Genomic DNA, 23,530 nt, shown 5'->3' on the forward strand with positions numbered 1-23,530 from the left:
TCACATAATGGACTTTTTGCCCCCTATCTTTTAAAAAAAAAAAAAAAAACGTTTTGTACGCAAAAATTTAGGTGTAAAAATGTAAATTAAACCCAAGCATGTAAAATCTCTCCCAAAAATGTTTGAGACCCACCACCCACACATACATGAAAGTATAAACATAAACAAACACGTTAGGGATGCCTACGTCCAAAAACATTGTGCTACACGTTTTACATTTTGCTGCACATGCTGGAGTGAGAACAATAATTCCAGGCCCAGTATTGAGGGTTTACTCTAATCTGATGACCTGAAGGGGCTTTTAAAATGCTGCCTATTGAATCTATAAGGTACAGAAGTTTTCACTGTCACACAGTTTTAAGGTTTGATATGTTGTGTATCTATTTACTTGGCACAACCTCATCATTTTATATTGTACCAAAAACATGAGTAATTGATTGAGTTTGTGTGCCCTTAAATTAACATTAGTGTTTTTTACTAAAAGTTTTGTGTTTCCTAAACTGTTGCGCTAATATTGTATGACATAAAAAAATTGGAACTTTTACTATTTTATTCTTTAGGGTGATTGTTTTCAGAAAACGTAGAATGTCTGGAGATTTTTATGTAATCTTCAGGCCTAAAATGTTTTTTTTAGACATGTGTGCAAAAAATGCTAAAACTGCTCTGGCAGTGAAAGATTTAAAGCTCATAGTGATGGTCTTTCATCATGGCATTACTTAAAATAAATCTGTGATTACAACTGTATGCTTTATTAAATTACAGGTAGAAAGAGCTGATTTATATATAATTTTCACAAGGGTGTCAAAAGAAGAACCCTGCATGCTTTTGTAGTGGTTCTAAAGCCTAAACATTTTTTACCTTAATGCGTTCCTTGCATTAAGGTAAAGCATGTTAAGGCATCAGCATCCCCCTCACCCCCCCCTTTTTCCTTACTTGAGGCCTTCATGCGACTCAGCAGTGTGCACATTTGCAGCTCTTCTCTCCCCTTACTTCTGGGTCTTGCTGGCTTTGCTGGTGCACCGGGAGCCATTGGCTCCCACTGCTGTCTATCAAAGCCAGAAAGCCAGTAATGAGGGGTGGGTGGCAAGGCTGAGTACTGCTGTTTGTGTCAACTAATGCAGCTCCAACTCTCAGGAGCGAGCATGCACAAGTGTGCCCATGGGAATCGGCTTCCTATGGGGACACTGGACATAAAGGAGGAGCCAGGGAGCTGAGATAAAGCGTTTTGGGACCGCTCTTTGCAATTCCATTATATATATAGAGATGTTTGTTATTTAACAAAACAAATACCTTTACAACCACTTTAAATGCCTGCCAATCATCAAATATAGAGGCTTAACCACTTAAGGACCACCCCACACAGATATACTGCTGCAGGGCGGCCCTCCTGCGCGAACTGACGTACCTGTACGCAAGTTCGTGCTCTGAGTCTGGGGGGGGACACACCAAACGTTCGCAGGAGAGGTAGAACGGCTGAGTGCCTATGTAAACAAGACCGCTGTTCTGTCAGAGAGGAAGAAGGAGATCTTGTTTTTCTGCTAAGCAGAAACACGGATCTCTGTCTTCCTTCAGTTAAGCCACCCCCACACAGTTAGATAGCACTCCTCCCTAGGAGCACACTTAACCCTTTGATCGCCCCTAATGTTAACCCCTTCCCGGCCAATGTCATTAGTATAGTGACAGTGCGTTTTTTTTTTTAGTACTGATTACTGAATTGGTGTCACTGGTCCCCAAAAAGTGTCACTTAGTGTCAGATTTGTCCGCCACAATGTCGAAGTCCCGCTAAAAATCGCTGATCGCCGCCATTCATAATAAAAAAAATAAAAACTCCATAAATCTATCCCATAGTTTGTAGACGCTATAACTTTTGTGAAAATACGCTTATTGGGATTTTTTTTACCAAAAATATGTATCAGAATACATATTGGCCTAAATTGATGAATACGTTTGATTTTTTACTTTTTTTTATTGGATATGTTTTGTAGCAAAAAGTAAAAAAATATTGTTTTTTTCAAAACTGTCGGTCTTTTTTTTTTTTATAGCGAAAAAAAACAAAAACGCAGAGGTGTTCAAATACCAAAAGAAAGCTCTATTTGTGGGGAAAAAAGGACAAACATTTTATTTAGGTACAGTGACCCCCATCAGCGCAATTCTCAGTTAAAGTAATGCAGTGCTGTATCGCAAAAAATGGCCTGGTCATTAACCGGTTCCTGACCGGCCGCCGCCTATATACTGCAGCAATGTGGCACTGTTGCGCAAATCGACGTAGGTCTACGTCGGTCGCGAGCAGGCAGCTAGGGGGCGAGCGCACGCTCCCACTCGGCAGCGGAGGAACTGATGCATGGGGTAGGTGGCTCCGATTCCCGCCTGACACCCGTGATCCCTCCCCACTGAGAGAGAAGAACAGTCAGCTGTTGTAAACACAGCTGACCGTTCTTCTCCCTGGAATGATCATAGAGCCCTTGGGATCCTTCTATATAGGAACACAGGTCTCTATGGTTATTTCAGAAGCCACGCCCCCCCCCACACAGTTAGAATCACTCCCCTAGGCTCACATTTAACCCCTTGATCACCCACAATGTTAACCCCTTCCCTGCCAGTGTCATTAATACAGTAACAGTGCATATTTTTAGCACTGATTACTGTAGTAATGTCACTGGTCCCCCCAAAAGTGTAAAAAATGTCAGTTAGGGGTCCGATACGTCTGGCACAATGCCGCAGTCCCGCTAAAAATCACAGATCGCCGCCATTACTAGTAAAAAATCTTTCCTGTAGTTAGTAGACACGATAACTTTTGCGCAAACCAATCAAAATATGCTTATTGCGATTTTTTTTTTTTTTACCAAAAACATATAGCAGAAAACAAATTGGCCTAAAATGTTAAAAAAATGTTGATTTAATTTTTTTTTTTTGGAGAATGTTATATAGCAGAATGTGAAAAATATTGTTTTGTTTCAGAATTGTTGCTCTTTTTTTGTTTATAGCGCAAAACATAAAAATCACACAGGTGATCAAATACCACCAAAAGAAAGCTCTATTTATGGGAAAAAAAGGACATCAATTTTTTTTTAAAGAGGTTGTAAACCCACATATTTTTCTTTTTCTTCACCCTGAAAGAGAAACACATAATGAGCTAGTATGCATTGCATACTAGCTCATTATGAAATACTTACCTAAGAACAAGCCCCCGCCGTGCCGCCCGCTTACCTGTATGATGGGCGACATGTCCAGTCGCCCATCTTCCGGGATCGCAGCATCCGGCCATCTGACCGGGAGCCGACGGTCACGGCACGGGACTCTGAAGGAACGGCACGAGTGGCTGTTGCTTCAGAACGCATGCGCCAGTGACATCACTGGCTGCATGTAAGGTAAATATCTCCTAAACGGTACCTTATCATAGGCTTACCTATTAGGTACAACTTGCAGAGGAGGGTTTACTTCCTCTTTAAGTATAGCATCGCACGACCGTGCAATTGTCCATTAAATTAACGCAGAGCTGAATCGCAAAATATGGCCTGGTCATTAAGTGGGAAAATCTTCCGGTCCAGAAGTGGTTAAGGGGTAAAACCTTCTGGGGATGACGTGGTTAAAGAATGTATTGAGTTTAATGACTTCATATAAACGAGTAGTAAGAGAAGCATTTACTTATTTACTGGAGCTGTGCATACAGATCCAAACAGGCTTTTAAACTTAGGAAACCATTCCTATTAAAAACTTCTCTGAGCATTCTCCCAGCCTCAGGGATAAACTATAATGTATAATTATTTGCAAATGTAACCATATAGGGGCCTATGTATGCTGAGAAGAAACATTTTTTTGTTCAAAGCATCCGATCACCTCTTGTCATTTCTGCAATGCAGTGTTATGATCGACACAAGGATTCTGATTGATTGTTGTGGATAACAAGAAATTCCCCATTCAATATTTCAGCAATCCTATACAGTATTTCACAAAATGAATTATTTATATTTTTCCTATTTTAGTTTTGAATTTTTTATCTGAATCTGGCCCTATTTTAAAGATGCATTTGAACCCAAATGCAAATCAGTCATTCAGCACAATTCCTGTGTGTACTGATATTTGTAGATTTGTTTCATAGGTTTGATTTCATTGAATAGCTTAACATTTTTGTTGCACGCTAAGTTCTTACCCCTTCAGAATGATAGAGCAGTAATCCACTTGGCTGTAGGGTTTTGAAGCTAAAACCTCCTTCAAAAGCATCAAAGGGAGCTAATTTTTGACTGGATGCTATAAAGCTCTGTCCATTGAAATAAGCTTTGCGAGAAATCTGTGTAAACATAAAATAACAAAGATTCATTATAAAAATGGCTTCAGCCAAACATATGGTTGATTTTGATGTTGTGATAATGTTTGCTTGTTCTTTGTTTAACAAACCACAAGGTAACATGAGCCCAAGACAAAAAAATGATAAGAAGAATTACATTATCTCATAATACTATAACATGTCTATCTTATGTAAATTTGTAAAAAATGTTTTAATGCCGAATACCACAAAATGATTATTTTCTACTCCAATTTCCATTTTCACTCATGATATGAATACATTTGTATTGAGTAAATAGATGCTGTGCTGTATGGACAACTATTAGATATACCGACCAAGTTGGCATGAACGGTTTTATTCTAAGTTGTCTGAAGGCATTACATGTACTGTATTACCAAAAGTATTGGGATACCTGCCTTTACAAGCACATGACCTTTAACCGCTTGCCGACCGCCACACGACTATTTACGTCGGCAGTCAGCCCCTCACAGGCAAAGTGACGTAGGGCTACGTCGCTAGCCTGTGAGGGTCTAGGGAGCGAGCGCACGCCGCCGGAGGCACGCTCGCGCGGTCACGGACCCCCCCCGCGCGTGTGCCCGGCGGACCCGATGTCTGCCGGGCACTCGCGATCGTCCGTTACACCGTAAGAAAGGCAGGCGGCTAATGTAAACAAAGCCGCCTGTCATTCTTCCCTGTGTAAGAATGGAGATCAGACGGTTCTACTATGTAGGACCATTGATCTCTGTTCTTACACCTCAAGCCACATCCAATCACAGTTAAACGCATGCCCCTAGGACACACTTAACCCCTCCCTCTCCAATACAGTTAACCCCTTCACTGCCAGTGTCATTTTTACAGTAACAGTGCATATGTATAGCACTGATTACTGCAGTAATGTCACTGGTAACCCCAAAAGTGTCAAAAATGTCAGTCAGGGTCCGATCTTTCCGCCGCAATGTTGCAGTCCCGCAAAAAAAAATCACAGATCGCCGCCATTACTCGTTAAAAAAAAAAAACAACAAAAATGACAAAAATCTTTCCCTTAGTTAGTAAACGCGATAACTTTTGCGCAAACCAATCAAAATACGCTTTTTGCGATTTTTTTTACCAAACATATGTAGCAGAAAACAAATTGGTCGAAAATGTTAAAAAATTTTGATTTTTACATTTTTTTGGGGAATTTCATATAAAAAATGTGAAAAATATTGTTATTTTTGCAAAATTTACGCTCTTTTTTTGTTTATAGCGCATGATCAAAAAATCGCACAGGTGATCAAATACCACCAAAAAAAAGCTCTGTTTGTGGGAAAAAAAGGACATCAAATTAGTTTACGTACAGCGTTGCACGACCGCGCAATTGTCCGTTAAATTCTCGCAGTGCCGAATCGCAAAATAGGCCCTGGTCAGGAAGGGGGTAAAATCTTCCGGGGCTTAAGTGGTTAATGGCATCCCAGTCTTAGCCTGCAGGGTTCAATATTGAGTTGGCCCACACTTGGCAGCTTTAACAGCTTCAGCTCTTCTGGGAAGGTTTAGGAGTGTGTCTATGGGAATGTTTGACCATTCCAGAAGCACATTTGTGAGGTCAGGCACTGATGTTAGATAAAAAGGCCTGGCTCGCAGTCTCTGTCTTAATTCATCCCAAAGGTGTTCTATCAAGTTGAGGTCAGGTCTCCTTGCAGCCTAGTCAAGTTCCTCCACCCAAAACTCGCTCATCCATGTCTATTTGGGGCTTTGTGCAGTAGATGCTGCTGGGGAGATTGTTATCTATTTGAGATACTGTTGGTAAGATATTTGTGCTTGTTCCTTGGTCTGCATCCCTAATGTGGCCATTATCAGAGGTCCACATTGTTCCTGTTGGATTTTCATTTATTTTATACAGACAATAGATCAAGAGGAGCAAGTAGACACAAAGTTGGAGGGGAACACCCACAACTCAGCAGGAATCAGGTGACCTTTGGTACATGTGTACTGCTGTCTTCTCTCAAACAGTCTTGGTGGAAAACCAGCATTTGATTGACACTTGCAGCCAATAGCTGCAAGGGCTGATCAGTGTATTCTGACGAGGGGGGGGGGGGGTGGGGGGGTTCACCTATCAGAATACATTAGCGCAGTGGGAGAGATCCCCACATCACATATTGTTGTGATGATGCAGGGATCTGTTCGTTTTTTTCCTTTCAACCCACTGGTTCAATGAAAAATAACCGGAAGGTGAATACCCAGCTTCAGAAGTTATGGTAGGTAGATCTTAATGTTTGCATATTCAGGCATATAAGAAACTCACTTATAATTAAAATAACACGTTTGGGTGGATAGGCCCTTTCATTTCATATTGTGGCTGAGAAACATGAGATTACATCATAGTTCAACAGCAGTGTGCATGAACCAATTTCTAAAAAATTCCTCCAAATCATGTAGAAAGGATTAAAATGTATAGTAAGTTTAAATTAGTCTTTGGTAGTACTAGTTAATAAAATAGAGCAATTACAAGGGAGTCTTCTGGGCAACCATAGCTGATTCCAATGGTGTCTGGTTCTTCTAAGAGATTGAAATCTTTTTTCTGGAATTGGAAGCTCTTCATACATCCTCTGAATGCAATATCTGCAGCCACATGGGCCTTCATACTGTGGGAGATAATTAAATAAATGCCATTAAGGATCCTGCATAGATTAAAACTGAAGGAAATTAAATAGACAAGTGATGAGTGAATCCGAAAAAAATCTGTAGTTCACACGTTTTTGTTTTGCCTGAATATTTGCATGCAAATTTGAGTTAAAGTATTACACGTACTGACACCAAAGTTCTATTTTATTCAAACTCAAACATTTAGCATGGATTTACTTAAAGGAGAAACAGCTTAGAAGCTCATAGTGATTTGTTGTCATTATGGCATTTCAATTCATAACCTGTGAGTAGGGCTACTGGCAGCATGATAGTGCAGGACCTTCCCACTGTCTCCATGCAGACTTAGGCCCATGTCACACTAGCGTTCCTGTGCCAATTTAACCACAACATGATGCCTAAGAGAGCAGCTAGAACTTTCATCTGCTCCAATGATATTGCTCCCTCGCTGGTCAATCCGATAAGTTGTGGCTCTGTTGCTGCTACCATTCTGGTGAGTAAAATTCTGCAGCATCTTGACCAACGAGTGAATAACACCATCATTTTAGGTGAGTAGTCTTTTTAGCAAGTTGCCACCAGCAAAAAGACTGCTAGTGTTACATGGTTTTTATGTTTCTAACAAATGCCAGAATAACTTTAAAATCTAGGGGGCTATATTTAAAAAAAGAGACCCAATCTCTCATGGTTGTGGGTGTACTGACTGCCCGACCGGGGGGTGTTAGTGAAAAGAGAGTAGAAATACATAGCAACCATGAGAGAATTGTGTTTTTTTTCTTAAAGAATTAGTCCAGGCAAAACCTAACTAACGCTAAACCTGCTCTGTGCCACATTCTAAACCTAATCTATCCACCACTGCAAAGCACAATTCACTGTACTTACCTATTCTGCAGCCAATCCGGTCCAGTCCCAGCATCAGCTGTCAGTGACGGCGTCAGCGTGGAGGCGAGAGCAGGAGAGGCATCAGACAACGGAAGCCCCATAGTAAGTCTATGGGTGACGTCACTTCCCAGGCATTTCACAGCCGTTGGTGGTCCTTTCCCGCATAGAGCTTCCGCCGCTGGAAAACCGGACCGGATTGGGTGCAGAAAAGGTAAGTGCAGCGATTTTTACAGTGTTAGAAAGATTAGGTTTAGAATGTGGCACAGAGCAGGTTTAGCGTTGATTAGATTGCCTGAACTTCTCCTTTAATTTAGCAACCTTTATTTTAAGGTACTGTGGGGAGTTTTCCAGGAAAACTAAGTCTGTGCACAGGCAGTTATTATAGTAAATCTGGATTACAAGCATATTTATATAAATACCATATAATGTAGTTATGTATCCATTAAAATCATTAAATACATTTTAAATTAAACTAGTAAAGTACTCAAATTTGCCTTGATATGAGTCCCTTGTGATCCCATGTACAGGATGACTGTGAAGGTTTTCATTTATCCAGGTCATAATATAGCTAGTAGTAGTTAGTCACAATCATCAGGGCTTGTCCTGTAATTGAAATGTCCACTTGAATTTGATTAACTACCAGAAGCTATACCCTGTACAGAGCACTTATGCTAGGTAAGGGAAGAGCAGAAATAGTAGCACATATTTGTTGCCAGGGAACATACTGGGATGAGAATATGGGGCAGGGGCATGACCTCATCAGTATTCTGCTGCTCTTTAACTGTCTTAGGATGGGGGGTGTTTGGACCAAGCTGTGCTACGGTCCTGTAGGGGGGGGGGGGGTGCAGCGTGGTGCGGTGGCAATAATTCACACAGTCAGATGTAATGAAAAACTTGTATTGAAGCATGCAGCTACAGTTCACAACAATCCCAGTGGGAGGACTGCCCAGCCAGGTGCATTCACGGTTACAACAACTTGAACAGAGTGGGTTCCTGCCAGAGCAACAACGTCTGTAGAGAAGGACAGAATGTGTCCTGGCTGTTTTGTGCCCAGTCGGGAACAATTCTTTGTCAGGGACCTTTTCCAACCGCCAGTACTATTTCTAACAGACAATGTACCTTTCCCTATGCTACCCACTAGCATCAAGAGCACCGTACTTGGGAGGCAGAGCCTTGAATAGGTTCTGCTTGACCCAAGATGGCTGCCAGAGTCACATGGGGCAACAGCATCCACCCAGATCATTTCCCCAGTGACCCAGGAAACCCTTGAGGAACCAGGTTCCTTCAGGACTTCCTCTTGAGATGTAGAGCAGCTGTGGTTGAGCACCACCTGTAGAGGAGAACATAAACTGCGCCTGCCTACAGTCCTGTCCAGCAAGGGTATCTGGGACACAAAAGGGGCTATTAAAAATCAGGTTAAAGAGGATATAGATATATATATATATATATATATATATATATCCTCTTCAATCTGATTTTAATAGCCCCCAGAGGGCCCTGCTCCTTAGAGCTTACACACACACACATATATATATATATATATATATATATATATAGAGAGAGAGAGAGAGAGATATATAAGCTCTAAGGAGCAGGGCCCTCTGATTCCTACTGTATTAAAGTGTATTGTGTTTGTAATGTCTACTCTGTGAAGGGCTGCATAAACTGTCGGCGCTATATAAATCCTATATAATAATAATAATATTATACACACACACATCAAGTTGTATTCCTGATTTTAACATAGTTGTTGTTTACTTGTTGCCTAGAGTTCCCTTTTAACTCACCTCTCTAGAATGGGCGTAGGAGCTCCTCCAATATAGATATCAGTAAATGGAATTGGTGTCTTATCATTGTCAACACTCTTCACATGCTTTCTGTCAACCACCAAGATCATCTTCTTGAAATTGTGATAAATTACAGAGATCTGGGAAATGAAATTTGGCAATAAAGTCTGTGATCAAGCTGTGAGCCTCATTTGTGCAAATTATCAACATATTTTTCAAATAAACATGCTTTACCATGCTGTGCAATAAACAAATAAATGTTCTCTGTATTCTTGCTGGCTAAAATCACTTGCACAGTGCATATTTCCCACGCTTTTCTACATTTAACTAACAAATCTTTAGCATTATATTTGTAAATCAGTGCCTCTTTCTGGCCACTGAATCATGAAACACCATACCTCATGAAATCTTGCATCATTGATCTGAGCTTTTTTCATGGAGTCATCCAGCAGTACGGGACCTTTACTGAAGCCAAAGTCATACAAGACACGCAGGTAGCCATCTTGGATTTCCAAGCTAAAGAATTTTGTCTGGGAGTAAGGAGTATAAAAATTACTCAATGACATGGATATGAAGCATTGTTTACAGTGTGGGATTTAACCACAAAGTTACAGTTCAAAATGTTATTCAATTCTGATACTTACGCCATTAACCATTAGGAAAACAAGAGCATTGTCCACAGGTGTTCGGACTTCAATATCAAATCGGGTAACCTGAGTAAATTTCCCCCTTCTTTCTATGTTGCGTATTACAGCATAACCAGTGCCATCAAAGAAGTAGGTTGCTGCTCGACTTTGAGTGAACGCCAACTTATTTCTAAGACAGATGAAAGGATATCAGGTGTATCGTGTTTTATTCATTTTTACATAAACATGCAATTTTAGGGTGTTGACAAGTGTTATATTGGTATTGGTGATGGAGGCATGCATTCAGTGGTTAAAGAAAAACATACTGACCCTGCCATAGATGTGCTGCTTATGAAAATGCTAGTTGCCTGATTGCAATTAGGCCCCTTTCACACATGCTGTCCGTTTGTCCGTTTTTCATCCATCCGTTGACAGATGAAAAACGGACATCAATGCATCTCTGTGTAAAAACGGAAGACAACAGATGATCATCAGTTAACATCCGTTTTCATCCGCTTCCGTCAATGTCCGTTTTTTTGAACGGATGAATGCCCTATTTTTCATCCGTCAAAAAAAACGGATCGGAAGAAAAACGGATGACAACGGATGAAAAAGGGATGACAACGGATGAAAAACGGATGACAACTGATGAAAAACGGATGAAAAACGGATAACAACTGACGTAAAACGGATGACAACTGATGAAAAACGAATGAAAAACGGATAACAACTGACGAAAAACGGATGAAAAACGGATTAAAAAACGGATGGAAAACTGATACATTTTGACGTGACTGAACTGATGAACTGAACAGACTGTATGTGTGAAAGGGGCCTAATACAATTTAAAAAAGTCAGAGTGAAATCAGGCTTCCTAATCTGCATATGTTTCTAGATCTGGGACACAAAGTACTGAAGCCAATGGATCACCATGAGTCCAGAAACTAGTATTTTCAGTAGTAATGGTCATCAATGGCAGCTTCCATACTTTCTCAGTACAGATTTTGGTTTAACCAGTTAGTTACCTTGGCTCTGCTTGGAGCATATTACACACCTGGGGTTAACTATATTTCTATTTAAAAAAAAAAGTGACAGCGTTGGTTGGTAATGGTCACCATCTGAATTAAATGTTTTCTTTAAAACAATATATGTATTCAAAGCACAGCTTAAGCCCAAATTATTTTCTTCATTTTTGACACAGGTTTATTAGCGAAGATTCACAACTTCCTTAGTAAACTAGCCTTATTGTCTAGTACAGCAAAGGAGGCTTAGAATCTCTATCAGGATTTTAATGCTGTCTCTATACTCATTACTAAAATTCCACTAATTTCCTGTCCAGGTCACTCCTGTCACATGGAACAGGAGATTCTAACTATTCCCCACATTGTCCAAAACTAAAATGGAAAAAAAAAAAAAGTTTTCTCTGGGGCTGAGTTTACTAGTTAACAATGGCTTATTTTCTATAGGTTAATTTTTAAATTAAATTTCAATACATTTTAACCAATTCTATACCGGGCCATTTCTGGCACTCCGCTCCTCCATGTAAAAATTATAATTTCTTTGCTAGAAAATTACTCAGAACCCCCAAACATTATATATTTTTTTAGCAGAGACCCTGGGGAATAAAATAACGGTCATTGTAACTTTTTATGTCACACGGTATTTGCGCAGAAATTTTTTTAACGCGTTTTTGTTTTGAAAAACAAAAAACAGTTTTATGAATTAAAAAAAAACACAACACTAAAGTTAGCCCAATACAATGTATAATGTAAAAGATGATGTTACGCACAGTAAATAGATATCTAACATGTTACGCTTTAAAATTGCGCACACTCGTGGAATGAAGGCTAACTTCGGTACTTAAAAATCTCCGTAGGCAATGCTTTAACATTTTTTACAGGTTACCAGTTTAGAGTTACAGAAGAGGTCTTGGGCTAGAATTATTGCTCTCACTCTAATGTTTGCGGCAATACCTCACATGTATGGATTAAACGCCGTTTACATATTTGGCTGTGATGTGCACATGCATTTGCGTCTGCATGCGAGCATGCGGGGGCGGGGGCACTTAAATTTTTTTTATTGTTTATTTTATTTCTATTTTTTTATTTTTACACTTTCCCTTAAATTTTTTTTTTGTTTTATCACTTTTAGTGATCGTGCATGATAGTGCATGACAGGTCCTTTTTATGGAGAGATCTGGGGTCAATAATACCTCAGATCTGTCCTACAGGCTGGAAAGCCTGAAACAAAAAAAAAAAAAAACGATCTTGGCTGTTCAGCCAAGATCACGTCAATATTGACAACTGCCAGGCCGGGAGTAATGTCATAAAGTCGCACCCAGGCCGGCCTCCGACAGTCATAGACACTGCCGGGGACCATCTGGTCCTCAGCAGTCTCTATGGTGTACTTCCACGGCAGGCAGATTCCTTCTCCGACTCGCCGATCCCACTGGCAAGCCGGTAGAAGCACTGGAAGGCGGAGGGAGGGGGGATGTTCCACCCCGCCGACTGTAAGAACGATCAAGCGGCTATGATTCTTCTTATGATGCAGGGAATCGCCAGCTAAAAAAAATTATATCTGCAGGCATAATTCAGATATCCCCACTTAAATCCCAGGACGTCATATGACGTACTGCGGTATGGAAGTGGTTAAATGGTATTTATGTAGAATTTAAAGCGACTCCAAATTTTGGCTAAAAATAATATTACATTTGTATTCTTAACTCAAAAAATACCTTCTATTGCTTTAAGTGCCCCTTTCAAATCTCCAATTATTTTTTTTTTGCTGCTCTGATCCAGCTTCATGTTAGAGGGTAGGTATGTTCGTTCTCTATGGTCCAATTGAAAGTAGCAACATATCCCCCCTGTCTTACTTGATCCTGAAATGGACTGTGGGATTTGTAGTGTGCATAGAGCAATACTCACGACTGCAGCTAACGTCCACTGTTTGTTTCAAACAGATGGAAGTGAGGGGGAAAAGCAGTGGTTCAGGAGCTCATGAAGGAGATTACAAGGAGGCAGAGAAACACAAAACTTCATGAAAACTAGATTACAGGGCAATTACAGTGAGCACAGAAAAGAATCACCCCCCTTTAAAATAATCACATTTTGTTGCTTAGCCATCTGAAATGAAGACAGACACTGTTTTTTGTTTTATCTAGCTGTATTTACTTTGTATTTAGAAAAAAAAAAGTGAAAGATATAACACCAACATGTCACAAAAAAAAAATTCAAAAACAGAATCACCGAGTTGGAAAACAGATCACCCTCTCCTAAAAATGAATTGTAAACTCAATCAGGTGTAGCTAATCACCTTAATGGCGCACAAAGCCATATGACTTTCAACTGTGATCAGCTGTGGTCATTTTCATTAGCTAAGCATGAAAAGAGCTTTCCTTGAGCATTTCAGTCCCTGGTAGAGCAACTGAAGCAAACAATCAACTATGGGTGGCAAGGCACTATCAAATGATCTCCAGGATTAAGTTGTGGACAGGCACAAATCAGGAGATGGATACAACGAAATTTCAAAGGCTTTATCAATGCCTAGAAGCACAGTGAAGTCTATTAGTAAGAAGTGGAAAGTATTTGGTACAACACAGACCCTCCCTGGATCAGGACGTCGCTCCAAACTAGATGAAAGAGCCAGGAGGAAACTGGTCAGAGAGGCTACCAAGAGGCCTACAGGCAGAAACTCTGAAGCAAATGCAGGAATTTTTGACAAAGAGAAGTCACTGTGTGCATGTGACAACAATATCACAAATTCTCCACAAATGTGGCTTGTATGGGAGGGTTGCAAGAAAAAAAGGCACTCCTCAAGAAAGGTCACATGCAGTCATGACGGAGCTCTGCCAAAACACACCTTGAAGGTTCTGAGGCCACATGGAAAATCATGTTATGGTCAGATGAGACTAAAATTGAATTATTTGGCCCCAACACCAAACGATGTCTGGCGGAAATCCAATACAGTTCACCATCCAAATAACACCATTCCTACAGTAAAGCGTGGAGGTGGTAATATCCTGGTATGGGGGCGTTTCTCTGCAGCAGGAACTGGAACACTTGTCAGGACAGAAGAAAAATGGATGGGGCAAAATACCATCAAATTCTTGAGGAAAATCTGCTGCCTTCTGCCTGAAAGCTGTCTATGGAAAGAAGGTTTACCTTCCAACATGACAATGACCCAACACACACAGCAAAAATGACCACACAGTGGTTGAAGGAGAAAAAGCTGAATGTCCTTCCATGGCTTAGTCAGAGCCCAGACTTAAACCCCATTGACAATCTGTGGAATGACTTGAAGACTGCAGTCCACAAATAGTCACCATCAAATGTAACTCAACTTGAGCAGTTCTGCAAAGAAGGGTGGGCAAATGATGCAAAGTCTAGATGTGCAGAGTTAGTAGAGACATATCCCAACAGACTAAAGGCTGTATTTAAAGCAAAAGGTGGTTCAACAAAATACTGACACAAGGGGGGAGTAATCCTTCTTCCATCTCAGAGATTCTGTTTTTGATTTTTTTTTCTGACATGTTGGTGTTATATCTTTCACTTCGATGTTATAAGTTGCACTGAGTAAATACAGCTGGTCAAAACAAAAACTGTGCCTGTCTTTATTTCAGGCTGTAAAACAACAAAATGTGATTATTTCAAAGGGAAGTGATTATTTTCTATACCCACTGTAAATAGTGGATGTGTATGGGTGATTGTTTTTAGAATAAGGATATTGTGTAGTGTCACTTTAACCGACAAAAATATACTCTGATCAATATAAGTTCAAGAAGAACTACAAGATTAGACATATACAGTATTTGTTACTCTTTTGGCAGACCTGAAATAACATAAAATGCTCCATATGTTGTGCAGAGACTAGCAGAGTAATGAACTCAACAGTAGGAAAATATTTGTAAAATACAGTTCAGATGAATTCATGACATTTCCCTTACCTCACACAAGGTGGTGCTGTGGCTGTATTGATGTTATGTATATTATGGAAATTATATAAACTGACAACATCATCATTTACAGAAGCAAGTTCCAGACAGCCAACAAAGCCAGGTAGGTTCAAACTGGCCGGGAGCTGAAGAAAACAAATTACCAGTAAGCAAATGTAAATCAAACACAAGAAATGCTTGGCACAAGTCCTGCCTGAGATACAAATGTGCCAAGTTCCCTGTTTAAGTGTGACCTCTACAAGAACGCAGCTGTCACATAGATCTTGTGTTATTAAGACATTTTTAGAAAAATCACACTAGTAATAGATTATACATCATTAATTGATGCTATTGTACAGTAGTATAACATCCTAATGTGGTAATAAACAATTACATTCACATTATTGGATAGGCTACAGGTATACATGGCACAATGATTTCCGGATTCGGCGTGGCAGCCATCTCTCATCTTTGCACGCATTACCAAGATGCGTGGGATCACCGTTATGAATTAGTGTCACCGCTGCGCATCTGCAAACAGGCTGCACGTTTTTGTGTGTTGCAAGACAGCACGTGATTTTGCCTGTGTTCCCACAACACACAAATGTGAACGAAGCCTAAATTACCACCATTTTGCTTATCTATGAACTGGCGTTAAACATGGCAGAACACTGTTTTGTCAGTTATGAACACAGGGATCCTGTATTTCTCGTATTTAGGAACACAGGTCTCTGTGTTCATGCAGCAAGCCCATCCCCCCACAGTTAGAAAGCACCACCTAGGGACACATTTAACCCTTTGATCGCCTCTGGTGTTAACCCCTTCCTTGCCAGTGTCATTAGTACAGTAAGAGTGTCAGTTGGGCACAATATATGCCTAGACGGCATGGGAGTGTGGCTGCGGGTATCGCTGTCAGGTTTTAAATTAGTGCTTTAGTGTAGCGGAATCGCCGCTAGTTGTTTTTAGCAGCGGCGTTTTGAATTGAATTTTTCGGCGGGAAGCGCTTGGATTGGTTAGTTTCAATCCTAGCTAGGCGGGAAAGTCACGCGTCAGCTGGGCGGGAGACACGTGAGCCACGTGCGGCTACGTCAGAGACTCAGGCATATAAAAAGGGCTGCGCGGCTTCGGTCTCCTCAGTGTCTCTGAGCGGCTTGGCGAGCTCCCCACCCCCCCATCCCTGTCGTGGCACTTTTATGTGGTCTGTCACCCTTGGATCAAGGGGGGACTTGTTTGAAGTTTAAAAAAATATATATTTTGACTGGTCATCACTCGAGTTCTATGACTGAGTGATTTGGTGTTGCTGAATCTTAATTTATTATTATTCATGGTTTATTTATTATAATAATATTTATTAATATTTATTTATTTATTGATGATTAAATGTTTTAAATAATTTAAGAAACCAATAAAGGTGCCGCGGCCAATTTTTATCCATCTATGAGTGGTATTCATTATTGAGTGGTCTGATTTATTTTATTTTGAAGAAGGTATGTTCAAAATACTTAAATTGTTTAATGACAAAATTGCAGTCTACATTCCCATGCATATGTTTAGCACTGATTACTGTAGTAATGTCACTGGTACCACCAAAAGTGTCCGATCTGTCTGCCGCAATGTTGCAGTCTCGCTAAAAATCGCTGATCGCTGCCATTACTAGTAAAAAAAATAAATAAAAATGACATAAATCTTTCCTCTAGTTTGTAGACGTGATAACTTTTCGCAAACCAGTCAATATACGCTTATTGGGATTTTTTTTTTTTACCAAAAAATATGTAGCAGAATACAAATTGGCCTATAATTATGAAAAAATTTGATTTTAAATTTTGTTTTTAATGGAAATATATAGCAGCATGTATTGTTTTTTTTTTCTGAATTGCCGCTCTTTTTTTGTTTATAGTGCAAAAAATAAAATTCACAGAGGTGATTAAATATCACCAAAAGAAAGCTCTATTTGTGGGAAAAAAGGAAACCAATATTATTTGGGTACAGCATTTCACGATCGTGCAATTGTCAGTTAAAATAACGCAGTGCCGTATCGCAAAAAATGGCCTGATCATTAAGGGGGCAATCCTTTCTGACATGAAGTGGTAATGACCAGGCCAATTTTTGGGACACGGCACTGCGTTACTTTAACTGACAATTGCGCTGTCGTGCGACAATGTACTAAAAAAAAAAAAAAACGATGTCCTTTTTTTCCAACAAATAGAGCTTTCTTTTGGTGGTGTTTGATCACCTATGCGGTTTTTATTTTTTGCGCTAAAAAAAAAAAAAAGAGCAACAACTCTGAAAAAAATCTAAAAATGTATCTATATAATGTCTAAAAACTAGGGGATAGATTTATGTCATTTTTAATCCTTTTTTTTTTTTTTTACTAGTAATGGCGGCGAGCAGTGATTTTTAGCGGGACTGCAACATTGCGGTAGACAGGTTGGACATCTATCTGACACTTTTGAGGGGACCAGTGACAATACTACAGTAATCAGTGCTAAAAACATGCACTGTTACTGTACTAATGACACTGGCAGGGAAGAGATTAACACCAGGGGCAATCAGAGGGTTAAGTGTGACCCTAGGGGATGCTTGCTAACTGACTCACTAGATGAACATAGCGATCTGTGTTCCTAAATAGAAGGAACAAAGGATCCTTGTGTTCATCTGTGTTCATCTATGGGGAGCAATTGCGGGTGGCCGGCCGACATCGCATTCGCCGGATGATTTGCTCCCCCTCTGGCTCCCTCACTGTTCATTACACAAAATAGGTATTACGACGTATAGGTATTACGTTTCGCGTAATAGGGTCGACCTGCTGCAGTAAAACTGCGGCAGCTGGTCGTCAAGAGGTTAATGAACAGTGTAGTTCTTATTTTTTTTCTATAAAGCAATGGTTCCCACCCTTGAGGTCAGATTCTATTAAATTCTTCCAAAACCTTCCCTGCCTCAACAGTAAAACAGTACTGTATGTTTAAAATCATACAATAGCATGGGAATACAGAAATTGTATTTAATTGGCTGGAAGACTCTGAATGGGGATGCAGGGATGATGGGGGTTCTGGAGGGAGTTGGGGGACTCTGCAGCAAACTTAGTGGCCCTGTAAGGGATGTTAGGGGCTAGGCTTTCTGGATGAGTAGGTGAGTGAAAATCTTCCCAACTGGACGCAGAGCAAATACAAACTTACAGAAGTTTTAACCCTTTCTACTTTACTCCCCAAATGAAAGTTTTTGTCTTTGGATAAAGTTTGCATCTTTTGTTCCAAACTGTAGAACTACACTTTACCAAACGAATAATAATAATAAGCAGTCTGTCAAATATTACCTTGAATCTTTCAGGCACACCACCAACATAGAATACGGTATTGTCAGAGTCCAGATCCAGAACTGAGTCACTGCCAGAAGCCTCTCCCTTCTTAATAAATTTTTCCTCTGTTGCACCAGTCTGACTAGGTACAGTTAGAAGTACTTTTCCGTGCCTGCCCAATCTGAGAGAAATTAGAGCAGAAAGTGTTATGTTATCCATATTCCTGCAGCATGCACCCAAAACATTTTACACTACTTAATATATAGGTAGATGTATTGGTGCTACTTTTGTAGTTATTCTTTCCTGCCTGCTGTTCATAAAATTTAAATTTTGTATATTTTAAATATTTGAAATTTTAGCACCTAATTGACCGCATTTGCCATAAAAGGACCCTGTCACCAACCTAAAAAATTGCAAGTGAAAGAACAGAAAAACCAAGTATTTATAAATGCTTATTCACAGTTTCCTTTCTGTAAATATTGTTTATTCACTTGCAATATGGTTTCCCTAGCACAGGTCCCTCATTCAATGTCATAGCCCTCTACTCCTCTAGGAGTATTTAATTACTTTCTGTGCTGGCCCAGCTTCTCTGTGTTGTGCCTTCCTCACCTCCCTTTTATGTAGCTGCCGGGGAGACGTGAGGGGGAAATAATATGGAACAGCCTTTCCTAACCAGGGTTCCGTGGAAACCCCAGGGTTCCTCCAAAGGTCATGAGCAATCGATGCCTCCTAGGTAAGTTACCACTGACACCAATGATCTTTTCAGCTATCTTTCCCACTGGCCACAAATTAAAGGTCATTCTTCCCACTCACCACCAACCTAATGTGTTCTGAGCTTTGGATAGAATAATTATTGGCAGGGGTTCCTGAGATCTGAAAGTCAAGGTTGCCTCTGTGTTAAAAAAATTGAGTAAGGCAGATATAGAGTGTCAATTCAGTGACAGGTCTGAGTCTATCTGAGTCTGCTGGGGCTGCTGACAACGTATCCATGATAGCAACACCCAGCAGCATTCTCAGCACTTTTAGATGTCTGCAGGAGGGAGGCTTTTACAGTTGAATAACATGCAAAAAATATGTTAAATGCACATATATGTTTTTCTTCTAGATGTTTTTTTTTTATTTTTTTTATTGGATTTAGAAATTTGTTCGAAAAGTGCAAAAAGTATACAAATTACTTTTACACTTCCAGTCCAATTGACCTCATTATCACCAGCATACATTTGTCCTAAAGTACAAGTTGTTTGAGATATAACAATAAGGAATAAAGTATTTGGCATCTTTTTTAAGAAAATGGGTTAACCAGACCAAGAGGTCTTGCAAGAGTATCCAAAAAAAAAAATGAAGAAATATATATCATATTACAATGCCGATATTAGAGGTCATAGTAACAATTAGATAATAAAACTATAGTGTTCACAAAGCAAATTGTTTCTATGCCTTGTGAACCAGTATAAATTAAGGAAACTATCAAACACACAAATGACTTCTCCACACAGGGTTTCTACAACCCAATAGCAATGAGATTTACAAAAAACAATTTGATCCGTTATGGGATAGCAAATAGTTTGGTCAGGAGACAAGTGAACACATCATGTGGTTCGACTCCACGTAAAACGATAACTAGTGACAAAGATCCACGTTGGATAACGGGTGACAGAAACGAAAGAGGTGGATAACCACGCATCCCAAATTTTATGAAATTTATTTGGACATCCTGTTGTTGGAATATTATTTTTGTCTGGGTAAGATAGTATTCATTTAGGAAAACCATTCTTCTAAGATAGGAGGGGAAAGAGATAACCATTTCAGTACAATCTGTTTCCTGGCAAGAAAGAGCAATCTGGTTACTGGGAGCTATAATCTCTGGTTGGTATGCATTCTTATCTATTGCCTCTCAAAGATGCTGGAGTGGATCCATAGCAATTGTCATCTGGTAAGTATTATTTATAACAGCCGCAATGCTTTGCCAATATCAGAAAAATTCAGGGCATCTCTGTAGCATATCTATAAGATCCGCTAGATCTTCCTGACATCTCAGGCAGTTTTGGGTGTCCCAGCGGTTTCACCCAAAAAACTTCTGTGGGGGATGATAGACCCTATGTACAAAACATAACTGCGTTATCCTCTGTGATTGTGACAAAGACACTAGAAGTTTCATTTCCAGTGCTCATTGTCATAATTCTTAAAAATCATTGAATTTTGTTTTGTATATTCATATTCTAACGAATCCTAAATTTTTGGAATGGTTCAAATTCGAATCGGTCGAAAAATGATTGACTGGTTTGAATTCTGTGTGAAGAATAGCTGGCTGTTAAGGAGCGGGCCAGAAAGCTGGCCACTGTGTCCTTAACAACTGATGAATCATCAGCTGTCAGCGGGCTTCCACACTGACAGCTGAAATGTAAACCATAGAATGCCGGCAATGAAAAATTCTGAAAAAAACTGCGTGGGGTCCCCGTCCCCCCCAATCCATACTAGGCCCTTTTAGTCTTGTATGGATTTCAAGGGAAAATAAAAAAACGCAATCCCCTCCCCCAAATCCATACCAGGCCTTTATCTGAGCATGCAGCACAGCAGGTCAGGAAAGGGGGGGAGAAGCGAGCACCCCCCTCCTGACCCATACAAGGCCACTTGCCCTAGACATAATGTGACCCCGGCCCTTTTTGATGTCATAGACCAGTGCATGCTGGGGCGATGACATCACAAGGGGATGGGGTCACATTATGTTGAGGGTAAGTGGCCTTGTATGGGTCAGGAGGGGGGGGGGTGCTCGTTAATGACATCATCGCAGGACTCTGCCTCTTAGTTATTTAAGAAATGTCAGATGGCGAAACAGACAGATGGCCGGAGCCTTCGACAGTACAGGAGGGTTTTTGTTATCTTTTTTTCAGGTCCAGTGGTGGCGGCGGGGGGCAAGATTGACAATGGATCTACACCAGGGGACATTAATTTTTATTTTGTCAAAATCATATCTTGTGTCTTTACCACTTTTTACACTTTTTTGTTGAATGGGTAGGTCATACTCATTTGGGGGGGGGGATCTGGGGGCCCCCTTGTTAAAAGGGGCTTCCAGATTCCAATTAGCCTCCTGCCCACAGACTCCTACAACTGGCCCCAAAGCACCCCCCCCCCATTTTAAAGGCATGTGGCCTGGTATGGTAAGGGAGGAAGGGGGTGCATTTCCCCAACCAACTGTATGTTGTAATTGCACCACTATACAATACATTTTAATGTTAGGTAGCACCAGACCATCTTTATTCTTTGGCAGTTGGAGAGACGAAAGTTTGATATGATGGGCTTTTACCTTTCCAAATTAGATCCCTAAAAAAGGTGTCAATCTTTTTGAACCAGAGCTAAGAGATCCATAGTGGTGAGTTATGCATATCATACATTATTTGTGGTGCCTAGATCATTTTTATTAAGTTCACCCTTCCCACTACAGTCAATGGTCATTTTACCCAGCTTCTACTCTTAAGTTTAAGTTTAGTTAGGAGGGGTACTAGATTAAATGAATCCTCTAAAGTTGAGTTTATCATGATCCTTAGATATTTAAGCACACAAAGTGCATTCTTATGGGAAGATTTTTGTTAAAAAGAATAGTTTGGCGGCAGGGTCTTTATTTTTCTAATTTTTTTCTCAATGTTTAAATGCAGGTATATATATTGTAAAATGACTTTTCATTCACACACCAAGTCTGACGATACAGCCTACTTTTGGCAAGGAAAGTCAGGGCAAGTTTACTTTAAATGATCACTCCTAGAGTGCTTCTACTCTTCATATCTTGAATTAGGTAAAAGGGAAACAGAACTCTTGTGTGTTGAACTGATATAGCTGCATCTGTTTCAGTCTACTGGAACAGTTGTATTTACATATTGCTGCCTTGCAGTGAAAATGTCAGTATTACACTTAAAAAGTAATGAAAATAAATCACCTTTCTATTTTTACAAGGCTAAAATATTCTGGCCATGTACTGATGGGCTTGGAGTCCAGGGGGATTTCAACATCTCCACTTCCCAAGTTGTATATGTAAACCAGGTTATTGCGCTTAATAGCGAGACCCATGTAGTCCGATTTGGCCTAAAAAGAGATAAAAATAATCTTGATTATATAATTTAATAATTCACCCACAAAATATTTTTCTATATTTAATACAGCTAGACTATGCTACTTCCTGTTCTTTGTTGAATCTTGTGAAAAGGGAGTGTAACCAGTGGAGGGGCCTCTCCTATTTAGCTTTCTGGAAAGCAAAGACTGGGGTGTTAGTGGAAAGGAGTGCCTACTGGTTACTATGTTAGCAGCAGACCATCATTCAATACAAACATTATTAATGCTTGGCGGAGGCAGTAGCCTATAAATGATGTGAACACTATGGTGATACCAGGGTATCCAGTAGAATCTGCTTTCTTCCTACACTTTTAGTTTGCACCCATTAGAGGTAAAAGTGATCGGCACCAGCAATGACACCCCCTTCTTCCCCCCCGCCAACTCAATGGCTGCATAAGGGAAAATACAATGATGAAAAAAATAAAGAAGATGTGTGCCTCCAAAAACACAACTGATAGAAGTGCTTGACGAAAATTTGAAATACAGACTCTAGAGATAATAGATACATTTTTTCTTTTGATGACACAACCCTTCCTGACTGACTGTGGGCAAGGTGGTACAACACAATGGATGATGGATACTAAAACCCATGTAATATCATCAAAACATAAAAATTGTTTAGAATGCTGAACTGATAAAAGTTCACAGGTTTCATCCACTTGCAAATTAACCTAATCTAGGTAGAAGTTTAAAGAATCAATTTGCATATCAATGAAAGGCAAACATAGGAAGTGTCAATTCATCCATGATGTCCTTTAAATGTTTTTGTCTACAGATACAGATTTTTTGTAAGCAAGATAAGGTTTTAGCTTTTAAAGGACAGTTGTTGTGGAGCAGGGGCGTACCTAGAGCATTTGGCACCCGGGGCGGATCCTATATCTGGCACCCCCCCCAGGCGACGTCCCGTTCCCCTGGACCCCTTTACATTACACAGCCCCCTTACCCCTGGACACCTTTACATTACACAGCCCCCGTACCCCTGGACACCTTTACATTACACAGCCC

At 40.1% G+C, this 23,530-nt stretch overlaps 1 protein-coding gene across 1 annotated transcript in view; it reads right to left on the bottom strand.

Moving 5' to 3' along the window:
- The window catches only part of LAMA4 (laminin subunit alpha 4), a 159,583-nt gene that overhangs the window by 18,575 nt on the left and 117,478 nt on the right, over positions 1 to 23,530 (bottom strand). The window contains exons 22-29 of the mRNA XM_082250251.1: positions 22,353 to 22,498; positions 18,440 to 18,602; positions 15,139 to 15,272; positions 10,215 to 10,386; positions 9,969 to 10,100; positions 9,571 to 9,710; positions 6,771 to 6,906; positions 4,151 to 4,288 (exon numbers count right to left, since the gene is read on the bottom strand). Coding sequence (XP_082106377.1) covers positions 4,151 to 4,288; positions 6,771 to 6,906; positions 9,571 to 9,710; positions 9,969 to 10,100; positions 10,215 to 10,386; positions 15,139 to 15,272; positions 18,440 to 18,602; positions 22,353 to 22,498 — 1,161 coding nt within the window. The remainder of the gene's footprint in view (positions 1 to 4,150; positions 4,289 to 6,770; positions 6,907 to 9,570; positions 9,711 to 9,968; positions 10,101 to 10,214; positions 10,387 to 15,138; positions 15,273 to 18,439; positions 18,603 to 22,352; positions 22,499 to 23,530) is intronic.

The sequence above is a fragment of the Pelophylax lessonae genome (assembly GCF_965119305.1).
Source record: "Pelophylax lessonae genome assembly, chromosome: 3".
In the NCBI taxonomy this organism is placed as follows: Eukaryota; Metazoa; Chordata; class Amphibia; order Anura; family Ranidae; genus Pelophylax; species Pelophylax lessonae.